Source organism: Emiliania huxleyi, assembly GCF_000372725.1.
Source record: "Emiliania huxleyi CCMP1516 unplaced genomic scaffold EMIHUscaffold_67, whole genome shotgun sequence".
Classification (NCBI taxonomy): Eukaryota; Haptophyta; order Isochrysidales; family Noelaerhabdaceae; genus Emiliania; species Emiliania huxleyi.
In genome coordinates, this window is record NW_005196981.1 from 347,512 (window position 1) to 359,962 (window position 12,451).

The 12,451-nt window shown below is 63.1% G+C and overlaps 5 protein-coding genes across 5 annotated transcripts; 2 read left to right on the plus strand and 3 right to left on the minus strand.

Annotated features, from left to right (window-relative positions):
- Positions 1–721: 721 nt before the first annotated feature.
- EMIHUDRAFT_452727 (hypothetical protein) lies at positions 722–1,451 on the minus strand. The gene is made up of 3 exons (XM_005762625.1): positions 1,307–1,451; positions 1,116–1,241; positions 722–1,037 (listed from the first exon to the last, which is right to left on the minus strand). Exons 1-3 carry the CDS (start codon positions 1,436–1,438, stop codon positions 906–908), a joined length of 390 nt encoding a protein of 129 aa, XP_005762682.1. The 5' UTR covers positions 1,439–1,451; the 3' UTR covers positions 722–905.
- Positions 1,452–4,969: 3,518 nt separating this feature from the next.
- Positions 4,970–6,358, minus strand: EMIHUDRAFT_437919 (hypothetical protein). The gene is made up of 5 exons (XM_005762626.1): positions 6,022–6,358; positions 5,884–5,946; positions 5,709–5,795; positions 5,408–5,597; positions 4,970–5,334 (listed from the first exon to the last, which is right to left on the minus strand). Exons 1-5 carry the CDS (start codon positions 6,176–6,178, stop codon positions 5,184–5,186), a joined length of 648 nt encoding a protein of 215 aa, XP_005762683.1. The 5' UTR covers positions 6,179–6,358; the 3' UTR covers positions 4,970–5,183.
- A 442-nt stretch (positions 6,359–6,800) lies between these two features.
- Positions 6,801–7,961, plus strand: EMIHUDRAFT_215949 (hypothetical protein; the record flags this gene model as incomplete). Its single annotated transcript, XM_005762627.1, has 2 exons — positions 6,801–7,397; positions 7,926–7,961. The coding sequence occupies 2 exons, from the start codon at positions 6,801–6,803 to the stop codon at positions 7,959–7,961; spliced, it is 633 nt and encodes a 210-aa protein (XP_005762684.1).
- Positions 7,962–7,994: 33 nt separating this feature from the next.
- EMIHUDRAFT_215950 (hypothetical protein) lies at positions 7,995–8,692 on the plus strand (the record flags this gene model as incomplete). The annotated part of the gene is made up of 2 exons (XM_005762628.1): positions 7,995–8,295; positions 8,367–8,692. 2 exons carry the CDS (start codon positions 7,995–7,997, stop codon positions 8,690–8,692), a joined length of 627 nt encoding a protein of 208 aa, XP_005762685.1.
- A 471-nt stretch (positions 8,693–9,163) lies between these two features.
- Positions 9,164–11,406, minus strand: EMIHUDRAFT_215951 (hypothetical protein; the record flags this gene model as incomplete). Its single annotated transcript, XM_005762629.1, has 4 exons — positions 9,164–10,702; positions 10,821–11,004; positions 11,106–11,212; positions 11,293–11,406. 4 exons carry the CDS (start codon positions 11,404–11,406, stop codon positions 9,164–9,166), a joined length of 1,944 nt encoding a protein of 647 aa, XP_005762686.1.
- Positions 11,407–12,451: the final 1,045 nt, after the last annotated feature.

Here is a 12,451-nt window from a genome sequence, read left to right on the forward strand (position 1 = left end):
TTTGGGCACTTGAAGCCCTGTTCACGCGCGCGCGAGACGTGCAGACAGGGTTGCCAGGCGTGAGAGCGAATGGCGCGGTTCACGCCTCGCACGACAGAGAGAGAGAGATGCGCTCTGCATGGTGGGACATAAAAGAGAGCGAGTACTTGGGCGAGTAGGCCGTGCGGTCGACGCTGCCGCGCGCAACTTTGCGCGCGAGGCGGCGCAGCTTGAGAACAGCGGTGGGCGAGAAGCCGCCGCCGAACGTCTCGTGGAGCAGCAGGTTGAAGTTGTTGCGCTTGACAAAGATCGCGTCGTCGTAGAATTTTACAACAAAAGGCGGTCGCACGACACGATTCGTAGAAACCCAAACCGCAATGTGCGCCTTGACGTAGCCGTGGCCGTTCTTGTGGTCGTGGGAGAAGGGTTGGCCTGGCTGCCCGCGCGCCTTGCAGCCCATCTTTAGGCGGCGGGCCTTCTCCTCGGTGCTGCCGAAAAGGCGTAGGACTAGGAGTGACGTGACTCTGTTCACTGTTGTCGATAGGATAAAAGAGTGTGTATACGGTACAAGAGGTATGTTGTCCTTGTGGGGTTGGCAACGGACGTTTTCTTATTTTCAGCCGCTTTTTGTTGGCAGCCGCTAGTACCACTGGGTCGCGTACAGACACCTTTTAAGATATGACATCACGGTACGCTCTCGAGAAATGTGTACATTTCTCGAGACTCCCCTCCGCGCGCACTGCACGAGACCTGCAACAGCAAAAGGAACCCGCGTCGCGAGCAAAAGCGACGTCGAAACACTGGTGGGCTCGCGCCCGGGTGCGCGCGAGCCCACCCCTCTCTCGCCGCCGCACAGCATGTCGCGCCGCGCCGCCCGGTGGTTGCCGAGACAGGAGGCTCTAAACCCTCTGGCCGCGCGCAGCGCACTACTCGTCTTTGACTTCCGATGGCGATTTGAGGACCATCGTGTCGACTGCGTGGACGGTCCCGCCCTGCCCATCCATCTCCGCCCAGATGGCCTTGAAGACCATCTGCTGCCGCGCGAGGGACCGCTTGCCCTACGAGAGATAGGCTCTAGCTCCGGTCACAGCAGCTCGGGCCTCTTTCTAGTACCCGGAGAGGGATTGGCGCCGCGCCTCAAACTTTGGCGACACGCACTCGATCGTGATGTGCGAGCCGTTCGGGTCGTCGTACGCGCCCATGACCTTGACGCTGGTCGGCTCGAGCGCCGCCTCGAGTGCTGCGGTGCAGCGGTCGACCACCTGATGACGGGTGCAGCCGTCAGCGCTCGCCAGTTGGGCGGAAATCGACTGCGGGGCAGGCTCGCCGTCGGATCGTTGATACCAGACTGCATCCGGACGCCGAGGGATCGCCAGCCCACTGCGGCAACCGGGCTGAGCGAAGGCAGCGCTCGCGAGGTGCGTGCCGCCCGGACGGTGAACGGCAGCGCAGACGCCATACGAATTGTTGCCGCGCGCGGAGTCGCAGAGGTGCGAACCAGGGAGCTGAATGTGCCGACGACGCCCAGCAGCATTGGCAAGAGCGCCGCAAGAAGAATTCATTCCGGGGCGGAGTTACTTTTAAAGGCCCACTCCAAGCCCCCTTTCGAGTCGACAGCGAAAGTGGTACCACTTTGTCGCCGCAGCCTCCTGAGCACCCCCACGCCGGTTGTGGCTGCTCTCCGCCCACCAGCCGGCCACAGGCCGCCACCCTCGCCGGTCGGCGTCGAGAGAACGGCCAGACTCGACCGACCGGGTGTCGCGCCGCTGCCTCTTCTCGCGCCGCTGTAGCAGCGCCAGCGGCTCGGCCGCGCATCCTTCACACACGCCGCCACGACCAAGCTGAGCGGGCCCGGTGTCGAGGTCTGGTGCGAGCTGCATGCGAGGGGCGGCTGTGTCCACAGCAGGTCGACCAGACGGACCTCAAAGCTTGCCGTCGGCGTGCTGTCGTGGCGAGAGCGCGAGACCGCTGCAGAGGAGCCGAGTGAAGTGGCGAGCCAGCGGCTACCAGGGCCACCAAGTGGTAGCCCTTGCCCATTCTGATCAGGGCTGTGCTTTGGTGGGGTTGTGTTTGAGCATGTGTGAAGTGGGAGTGCGTGCCGGCGGTGTCTGTGGGTGCAACGGGCGTGAGTGAGGCCGTTTTGCCACCAAAATGTTCCTGACGGGAGTTCCGTTTAGCTACATACACTGAGATACTTTCTTTTCTCCCAGTAAGCTAAAAGTTGACTTGCCAACAACAAACCTATGTAAAAAGTAGTTACGTACACTGAAAATACAAGAAAAGTATGAGCCCGACCCATTACAAACTGCTCGCCGATCCGTCCCTCTTTCTCGCCCCTCACTGCGCGATGGGCGTTTGTCTCGAGGGGATGCTTGTACTTGTGCTACTGCGCCTCTGCACGCTCGACGCTCTTTCGAAGCCGTTCTTTCTGCTCAGCACTCTCTTTGCCGCTCACATTCTGCCGGTCGACTATGGCTTTCCCGCGCGAAAGGCCGGGGCGCCTATCAACGACATTATCATCGTCGCGATATGGGGGACAGCTGTCGTTGGCGCATTCGCCCTCCTGTCCTCGCGATCAGCAGATGAGGGTATGCGATCGGGTGGACAGGCGTGGTTGCGCGGGGCGTGGGTGACGATGGGCATCCTCATCAACACTGCTCCGTTGGGCGAATGGGCCACCATCGCTATGGGCTTCGAGATCGCGCGAGAGCACAACGGCGTGTGGGTCTCCCCTGACGGCGATCGTCCGCTCCCAGAGTCGGGTCGAGACCTCTACGCCCGAATGGAGTGCCCCGCAATCGGCTGGGTCTTTACGCTCGGGCTGCTCGCGTTGGCAGCATACACACTCGGTGAGATGCTCTTCTGCTGGGTCGTGCAGCAACTGGAGAGGCAGAAGACTAGTGTGAGCGACAATGTCAAGGTGGTTCACGTGGACTTGGGTGCTGACGGGAAGTTCGACCTCGACGGCGACGGCGTCGTGGAGGCGGGGGAGCTTGCTGCCTTCTATGGCAGACTGAGACTCTGTGTGCGTATTGGATGTCTCAACAAGAGCGGCCCTGCGCTCTGGCAGGTCTTGCGCCTCCGGTGCTCACAGCTGCCACCCTCCCACACGTGCTCACACCTCTCACACACCCTGCCGCGCAGCTGGCACGCAAGCCCTTTCCCCGTTCCGGCACCGTCGTCCCGGAGCGCTACCTCGAGGCCACCGGCGAGTGCTTCATCCTCATGCTGCTGGTCTCGTGGATTCTCACCTACCTCTTCAACCCGGACGTGATTGAAAACAACCCGCTCAAGAGCCGCGTCGGGTACAACAACATGTGTGTCGGCTTCGACACGCCGCCGGCTCGGTACGCCGCCATGCCGCTGCAGGTGCTGCAAGCCTTCCTTGCCGGGCGCTATGTCGGTCTCGACACAACGCGTGCGTCGCTCGAGAAGAGGACCGGGCGCATCAGCCGCAAGCAGTATTGGTTCTCACGGGTCGCCAACACGGCTTATGGAGTCTTCATGCTATGCTTCCCCGTGCTGCTGGTGCTGACGCCGAGGGTGAACACCAAAGCGTGAGCGCGCACACCACCCGCGAGCCGCCTCCCCCTCCCCCTCCACCTGATCCACCTGTCGCCGTGCAGGCACACGTACCTCTTCTTCGCGATGATCGTCTTTTCCTTCGTCGTGATCGCGGCCAACTTTGCCGAGAGCCAGAAGGTGGCGCTCGCGAGCAAGATCTGGATGGGCCTGTTCACGGCGCATACTGTCCTCTTGCCCGTGTTTGGAATCGTCGACTTCTCGGCGTACGACGAGTGGGAGGTGGCCGGCTGCCGGTCGGGCGGAGACGAGTGCTACGAGTGGGCCGAGGTTGAGCTCGAGACGGCCTACGGGCCGTTGGTGGTAAACACTACCAGAGGCACAGCGCAGGAGCCACCGGTGCCTTGGTACGTGCTGTGGTACCTCGACTGGGGCTGGTTCGCTTTGCTGGGGCTCGCCGTCGTGTTTCTTCCCGACTCACCGCCGCTAATTGTGACACTTGCAGTCACCTGCGCGTGGCCGGCCGCTGCTCTCCCCTTTTGACCGTCCTCTGCCCGGACCCTGTCCACACGCAGGTCAAGTGGAAGCTCGACGAGGAGACAGAGGGCGAGCAAGTTGACATCGCAACGCCCGCCAAGTTGCAAGCTGCCGTGGCCACGACCGATAATGTAAAGACGGGGAGCGGTGGGCCCAGCCGCGAGGAGGGGGTGGACAGCATTCCTCCTCCACCTCCCCCGCCGCCGCCGCCACCGCCTCCTGCCGCACCTCCCCTAGTCGCGGGTCCTCCATCAACAACGGAGGAGGACTACTCGCTGTGGGAGGCGGCACGAGACTCTGCGGCCGCCTTAGCCGCAGCTCTGACCGGTGAGCCGTCGTCAGCACCAGACACGCGTCGCGGAGGTGCCTCTTCATCGATGCTCTGAAGCGTGAAAAAGACTGCGAACGGTCTCTCTCAGGGACAGGGTATCTCACGCGTTCTGACGCGCGCGACCCTGTGGGCAAGAGTGGAAAGAGCGAGAGAGTGCTTTTGATCCTCGCTCGCAAATACGGGGTACCTTACGCGCGGCCGCGGCCCCGGCGCCGTGGGAAAACACAGCTGCGACCTCGCCGACGTCTATCGCGCTCTAGACTACCCCAAGATCCGGATGGCTCTTACCTGGCTCTTACGCCACTTCGCCGTGTGTGCTGTGAGAGGTCGCACGAAAAGCGCGCCGTCCGCCGACGATGTGCGCGATGGCCTCGACAGTATCCTCGGCGAGCGCCGATCGCAAAAATGGGGCTCTCCTCACCGCGCTCATCTGGTCTCGCGCCGCTCCGGCCTCGCCGCGCGCCCGGGCCGCGGCCCCGCGCCCGCGGCGGCGCGGAATACCGGAAACCCCTCTACTCGAACTCGTGAAGGAAGACTGAACGGAAGTCGGAACCTTCCAAGCAACGGCTCTTCCTTGTACTGGAGAGCGGCTGGAGCGTGTGAACGGTTGTCTAGAAGAGGTGATGCTCTCGCCCACAATCCCACAAACAGCCACTAGACTACAGACGAACTTAACACATGTGTCAAGTGTTATATATTGAATATTCGCGCCGGACGGGGGTGACGATTTCGCAACTCGCCCCGGCTTCGCGAGGCCCACTCCTAGTGTGGCACACCGCAAGCGCCCCGCGAGGGCGTAATCGAGCACACCAGCTCAGGTGGATTTGCACGCCGCAGACGGTGCCCGGCGCCACGGAAGAGAGAGCCAGCGGCGGCGGCGCTGGTGGCCGCCCCCGCCCTCCTTGCGGCGCGCGCGAGCAGCGCGGCGGTGCTTGCGCACGTAGTCGTTGCACGTCTTCTGGCGCCTGCCGACCGAAGAGCTCGGGGGGTGAGAGGGCCGGCGACGGCAGGCCCGCCGCCGCCGCTGTGCGCACGCACAGCAGGATGAAGGTGCCGGTCAGCGTCGCGGAGAAGGCCTTTGCGCCGATGGCGGCGGAGGGCTGCGAGAGGACCATCGCCGCGCAGCAGAGGCCGGCCGCCGCGTTGGAGCAGGTCATCGACGAGGCGTAGGCCCACAGCACGTAGCGGCTGTGCGGGTAGAGGCAGTAGAGGTTTAGGAGCGCGGACCCTACGAGAGACGGGGGCGGAGGGGGGGGCGCCTCCCGTCAGAGCCCTTCCGTCAGAGCCGCGTCTCCGTCGAGCAAGGTCTCGAGGGCGGCTGGCCGTCTGGGCGGCGCACCGAACTCGAACGCGACGGCGCCTGCTGAGAAGTACGGCCAGCCGGCGGGGCAGACGACAAAGGCAAACATGAGCCCGGCGAGGCAGCCTGCGGGGTGGGGAGGGAGGGGGGGGAGGAGAGGGCGGAGGGCAGTGAGGGGCGCCGCGGCGGGGGAGGGAGGTCGCTGCGGACGCGCCGATGTGGTGGAGGAGCAGCATCGGGCCGAGCCGGAAGACGATGAGGTCCTCCACCATGTAGCCTGAGGCCGGCAGGGCAGGAGAGGGTGCAGGCGACCGCCCCGGTCTGCATCTGTGTGGCGACTCATGCGTCGCACCGCCAAAGACGTAGAAGAAGCACCAGTCCCAGAAGCGCTGCCCGTTGGCGGTGAACCAGGTGGACGAAGCTGTGTCGACCCACCCCGAGATTGAGTAGTTGGCACACGCGAGCGAGAGCAAAAAGATCGCGGGCAGGACCATGATCTGCGTCCACATATGCGAGGCGCAGAGGTAGAGAGGCAGCCCGAATTCGTCGGTCGACGTCCACGAGGGATTCTTCCTGCACAGCTTACGGACGAGGGCGCTGCTCACCAGCCATGCCACTCCCACAAGCCAAGCAGCCCCGAGCGGCACAACCACCAACTCCCAGCCATCGCTGAGGCTGCTGTCGGTCGGTACGGGAGAGGGCGGCAGCTTTAGCCGCGGCGCAAGGGCCGCCGGAACACGCATCTCCCACCACGTCGTGAGCATCGTAGCCAGCGGCGCCGCGTGTTGGGGTGCCCGACGCAGCGCGTGGGGTCGCCGTGGAGGCCGACGGTGTTACGACTTTTTTTCTTTTTCCGGTCCGGGGGGGCCTCTTTTCTTCCCGATCATCCCACAATCGCTGTCGTGGGATCGCTTGTCAGGGAGAAAGCCAGTGTGGCTTGCCCGCCAAAAGAAAGCCAATTTTTGACTTGGGCCCTCGGGCGGCCTTCTCTCGAGGTCTCGAGATACACAAAGCGGCCAACAGCGTGGCTGCCACACACCCGTGAGTTTCATTTCTCTTTTCTTGCTGGTGAGGTTGTCTGCTGTGAGAGAGGCGTCCTTGAGCTCGCGCAAGGGACGCGACGCCATCTCCATGCTGCGGAGCGCGCGTCCGATTCGGCTGGCTCAGGCCGCCACCTCGCGGCGGATCTTCTGGGGCCGCGGCAGCTCGGATCCGCCGCGGCCGCTCGCACCGCCAGAAACGGTCGACGCGTGGATGGCCGACTCCACACTCATCGACCCGGGCCTGCCCGTCTGGCGGCGCGCAGAGCTGTGGCTGACGCTGCGCATGCTTCACGGGCTTGACCTTGAGGACTTCCTTCGCGGTGCGTCCGGCGCCTACCCCGTCGTGCTGCGGGCGATGTATAATCGCGACTGGCCAGTGCTCGAGCCGCTGGTCTCGGAGCAGTGCCTCGACGCGATGCAGGCGACCATGGAGGACATGGCGCGGAATGCCCAGCGGGTGGACCTGGCCGGCGACGAGTCCGACTTTCAGATGATCTCGTGCCGCCTGAGCCGCGCCCAGATCCTGCAGAGCGACAGCGAGACGCCGGCAGGCTCGTGCTTGCTACACGTGAGCTACGAGGTGCAGGAGCGGTACACCATCCTCGATTGCCACTCGGAGCAGCCGCTGCCGCCCTTTGACGGAAGCGCGAGGGAGCAGAAGTCGACCTGGGTGTTTTCGGGCGTGGTCACGCCACCCACCGGCGAGGAAGCCTCGGGCAAAGGCGAGGGCGAGGACGGCGGCGGAGGCGGAGGGGCGCGGGATGAGGTGGAGCATGGGTGGCGGCTGCACTCTGTGGTGTGATGCGCCGGGCGCGGAGAGTGTTTTTGGTCCCCAAATCCCTCGGTCCTCCCTCCTTCACTTTTGTCCTTGGTGCTTGGAGCACTTGGACACTGGTCACTGCGCCGGGGCCGGGGGGGGGGCGGCGGTTTGGCCCAACGCATCCGCGGCCCAAGCCCCCAACCCGGTCCGCCGGTCCTCACTTTTCTCTTTTGACTTCTCGCGGGGCCCCTCATTTTTTCTACCTTCCTCTACGAACAAAAGCCTCTGTCCAACGGTCCGTTCACAGCCTTGTTATTGAGAAGAAAATACGTCCTAATGGCGCTGTGCGCTGGTCTGTGAGAGGTTGAGGTGCGAGCGAGCCCTGGAGGCCCTGGGGATGGGGGGAAACTACCCGCGGGCCTAGAAGGCCCGAGCGCAGGGGGGTGTTCACAGAGAAAAAGAAAAATTGTGCGCGGAAAAATCCAGTAAACCACCCTCTCTCTGCCTCGCTCCGACCCGACCATGCTTCTCGCTCCTGCCATGCTTCTGCCACTCGTTCTTTCCCTGACAGCATGGGCGCCGTATCGTAGCGCGCTGCCGAAGCTGGTGTCCGGGAGGCAGGCTGTGGCGGCCAGAGCGGCCGCGGCTGTTGCCGCCGACGCCGACACCGTGGACGCCGAGGCGGATGCCTTCTTTCGTAGCATCGACGAGAATTGTGACGGGCTCATATCCTTCGAGGAGCTCTCCAACCACCTCGGCAGCTTGGGGTATGCGACGGGCGCTATCGAGCATGTGGTTGACATGCTCGACCTAAATCGCGACGGTGCCCTCTCCGTTAAACACCCGGTGAGATGATGGCACGGAGATGAGATTTCACACTGCGTTGCGCCACAGGCGAAATCTCGCCCGAGGAGCTGCGCGAGAGCTTCAGGCGGTACGACGATCCCGCGCTGCGTGCCGCCCTGGGACTGAGCCTGTCTGCTGCGGATGCCGTCTTTGATGCGCTCGACGCAAACGGCGACGGCGCGATCTCCAGGTCGGAGCTGGCCGCATACCTGAAGGGCAACGGCTACGGCGACCCCAAGTACCGCTGCACGGCCGACGCAATCTGGCAGATGCTCGATATCAACGCAGACGGCGCGGTCTCTCGATCCGAGCTGCGGAGCGGCTATCTCACCTACTCGGCGCTGCGAACGGCGCTCGGCATGGGGAACAGGTGATACTAGGCTCGAGATGGAGAGTCAAGGTGAGTGGAGATGCGTGTGTGGATGGTGGTTGGTGACGAGTTGTGGTACAGGGAGATGCGGTTGTATGTCGCCATGTACATCACACGAGTGTTCTTCTCTCAACCCGCGTCTATAACTACTCTCTATATAGAGATTAGTCATTAGACTTTAGAGGGAGTACACACGGCGACGGGGCCGTTTCACTAGAGTATCTCTCGCTCATTCCCCAGTTCCCCACTACCCTTCTCCCCTTTCCCCCTGCCCGCGCCCCGGTCCGGGGTAGAAGAGACTCTGAAAAGGGTGAAGAGAGAGTACGGGCTACGGCTCTCTACACACACCTTTCCTAATATAAGAGAGAAGAACGTACAGTATGTTAGCGCTGCACCTGCATTTTGGGCACATGCAACCCATGGTCCATGCTGAGACGCGTCCCTATAGCACCTATGTTTCCTAGCACCGCTCTGCCTAGTGAAGAATGAGGTCCCGGTTGGAGTGCCGGGCCTTCTTCGCTTTGTTGCGGCGGCGGAATGCTCTTTGAACGCGGGCGAGCGACTCCTCCGTCGTCAGACGCGACTCCCCGCTGCGCGGCGTGATGGAGCTCCAAATGGCGGAAGCAGTACTGGGAATCGCTCCCACTGATGTGGTCCTGGGCAGTTTGACCTCCGTCTTTGACGACTTCCGGCCAGACGCAGAGCCTGCAAAGTCGCCCCACGCAAGTGGCTGCGCCGCCGCTCGAGCAAAGTCCACCACGGCGCTCGCAGTAGCAACCGTGTCCGCGTCGTCCTCGTCCATGGACAGCTGCTCGCCAGCGGGGCCCTCTCCAGTGCACACTGCCTGCAGGATGGACATGAGCCGCATATTGAAGTCGTCCTGAAAGGTTGCGCACGGCAGGTCGTTGGGCGGGTAGAGGAAGGGCTCCTCCATGTCGCGCGCCACCTCGTTGAGCCCAAAGTAGGAGAGGATCGTGACGAAGGAGAGGGCTGGGCCGAGGATCATTGAGCAGACCCACATCGAGTAAGGGAACGCCCCCTCGATCTTAGCCAGCTGGTCGATCTCCGAAGTCCCCCATTCGTCTTCAAAGTGCCCGACTTTGGCAACGGTCACGAGAGGGACAATCGGAATAAGCAGCAAAAGCATCGTTGCCACCATTTGCGCGTACGGGAAGGGGAAGGGGGTGTCCTCCACCTTGCGCGCCTGCGCAAAGGCCACCATCCCCTCCGAAAGCGCCTGGTACACACGGGAAAAGACAGGCGGGTCGACGGCGAGGCCGCCGTTGAAGCGGCGCTCCGTGAGCATGCGGCAGAGGCGGGCGTGGACGAGGCCAACACGATCAGGCGCGATGCGCAGCCTGCGCGCCTCGGTTGCAGAAACACCTCCGAAGACGGACAGCGGCGAGAAGGCAAATTTCGCTCCCGAGGGATGTTTCCGTTCCTTGGAACGGAGATCGGTGGCTGCCGTCGCCTCGGCACTGCCCTCGTCGTCCTTCTCGTCGGCGGCGGATGCATAAGCGTTTGCACCATGCTTGCTTCCACCGTGCTTACTTCCATCTTCTGACGACGTCTTGGCTGCTTTTGCAGCTCGGCTTGCAACCTCAGCAAAGCGATGTCTAGGACTGGTGCCCTTGGCGCTGTCACCTTCGACAGGCCTCGGTGGCACCCGCAAGCGCGCCGTGATGTTGGTCTGAGTCTTCGCAGAATTGATCTGCTCCTGCTTGGCGGCCCTTGCGGCTTGGACCAAGCCCGGATTGCGCCTGGCGCGCCCGCCGCCGCGCATTCGGAGTGCGTCAGAGCCCACCTGCTCCGCCTCCATCGGGACGAGGTTCTTCAGCTCATAGTCGCGACGAAGCGACTGGAGCGCAAGCGCGTGCAGCAGCGAGCACCTGTGGAGAAGCAGCGCCTGGAACCGGCGACGCGCTGCCACCTTGGATGCAATCTCTGGTGGAGGCAAATTCGCCGCAAATGTCGCGACGCGCGACCAGCCTGCATGCCCTGGACGAGATGACGCCTACCGAGACACTCGAATGGGTCCCGTCCGAGGAGAGAGCAAGGTTTGGGGAGGTCTGGGTTGGACGCCACAGGCGAGGAGTTGGGCCAGGGCGGCGCGCCGATTCAGGGGACGGGACCTGCTGCGGATGATGCTGCTGGGCCAACGCCACGTCCGCAGCAGCCCTCATTTCTACGCCATCCTTGGAAGCAGCGCGATCAATCTTAGCCAACGCACGGACCTCGTTTCCACGGTGGTCAAAGGCCATGCACATCGAGACAACGTCCCCCCAACGAGAAGCCATTTTTGCGACGGCATCGCGCCTGGGCATAGAGTTCATCCCTCACAAACAACACCAGAGGCGAAAGTCCGAGGGCAGAGGTGATGGCATCTAGGTGCGCGCGTGTCCCAGAAGCGCATGTACGCAATGTTGGTGCGGAATGTCAGCGCAAACGCCGCGACGTAGCAGTAGATCTGGAATGGATACGGGTGCATGATCAGCCGGTCCATCATCGAGTCCGAGGTGTAAACCTACAGAGGGAAAAGGCATGTATCAAGTTCAGATTGCGCCGATTGCAGTGGCCGGGGAGCGGTGTGGGCGTGTAGCGTACCTCGATGAAAACAGCAATGAGAGCGGAGATGATTGCCGGCACTACAGCTCGAGGCAGGGCTGAGCCGACGCAATGGCACAGAATGGCCAAGAAAGCCTTGCGATAGAAGATCATCACAGACAGAAGATCGTCGCGCGCGCGGCCTGTGTTTTTTACGGTCCGCCGATCGAATAATTGACTCGTCTTGTAGTGAACAGGCCGAGTTTGCGGTTTGAGCGCTTAGCGCAGACCGACCGACCGCAGGGGGGGTCCGGTCGGCGGCCGCGGAAGACCGCAGACCGGGGGGGGGGGGTCAGGTCGGTCGGAGCGCAGACACCGGGGGGTTGGTCGGGTTGGTTGGCTCGAGGGTCACACCGCACACGCTCGCCGCAGCTGTGAACTGTGAATAAACTAGGGGGGGGGGTACAAAATGACGCTCGGATCAGCATCTGGATCGATTGCCATTCGCTGCCGCTTGGACGACTCGGAAGCCGATGAGCCCGGGTGACGGCGGCGGCGATGTGTCGATCAAGCCTGGCAAGTCATCGTAGTCATCGGAAGGGACGATGCGCGCGTCCTGTGGAGAACTGGAGCGCTGCCAGAGCTTCTACAAAGCTGGTACAAAGCGACGGCAAGCAGGATAAGGCGCTGCGTGGATGCTCCACATATGTGTGTGGAGTCGGGCTCGCTCGGGCCTCGGCGAAGAAGTCTCCTTGGCGCTTGGCTGCGTGACTAGTTTTCATAGTGAAAACCGGCGATTTCGAAGCGCCCGTGGCGGTTCGCGAGAAGGAGGGAGAGCGTTTGAGGGGGGTCACGGCAAGAAAGGACACACCGACCGAGGGCGAGGGGGGGGGGTCGGTCGCGTCTCACCAGACACCACCTCGTCCGCCCCGTCGGCCGCGGTCCCCCGCCGCCGAGAGCCCGAGAGAGAGCGACCGACCCGGGAGGGGGGTCCGGTCCACACCTCGGGGGCAGACCACCGACCGGCGGGGGGGGGGGGGGGGGGGCCAACCCTTTTTAACTCTGGGCCTGGGGGGCCCCCCCCCCCCCCCCTTAGGGGGGCCGGCCCCCTTGACTGAAAAAAAAAAAAAGTTTTAAAAAAGCCCAAATTATCCTTCCAGAAAGGGACTTCCCCCCCCTTACCCCCTTGGGGGGGGGTGGCCCCCCCCCAAAAATTGTT

Bases quoted from the DNA above. Each gene is read 5' to 3' on its own strand.
- EMIHUDRAFT_452727 (XM_005762625.1), bottom strand. From the start codon at position 1,438: ATGGCGTCTGCGCTGCCGTTCACCGTCCGGGCGGCACGCACCTCGCGA. The intron at 1,242-1,306 runs GCGAGCCTGCCC...ACCCGTCATCAG, and splicing joins CTGGTATCAACGATCCGACG to GTGGTCGACCGCTGCACCGC. The intron at 1,038-1,115 runs GCGCGGCGCCAA...TATCTCTCGTAG, and splicing joins GCGTGTCGCCAAAGTTTGAG to GGCAAGCGGTCCCTCGCGCG.
- EMIHUDRAFT_437919 (XM_005762626.1), bottom strand. From the start codon at position 6,178: ATGTGGACGCAGATCATGGTCCTGCCCGCGATCTTTTTGCTCTCGCTC. The intron at 5,947-6,021 runs GTGCGACGCATG...TGCCGGCCTCAG, and splicing joins CTTCTTCTACGTCTTTGGCG to GCTACATGGTGGAGGACCTC. The intron at 5,335-5,407 runs GTGCGTGCGCAC...TTCGGTCGGCAG, and splicing joins ACCGGCACCTTCATCCTGCT to GCGCCAGAAGACGTGCAACG.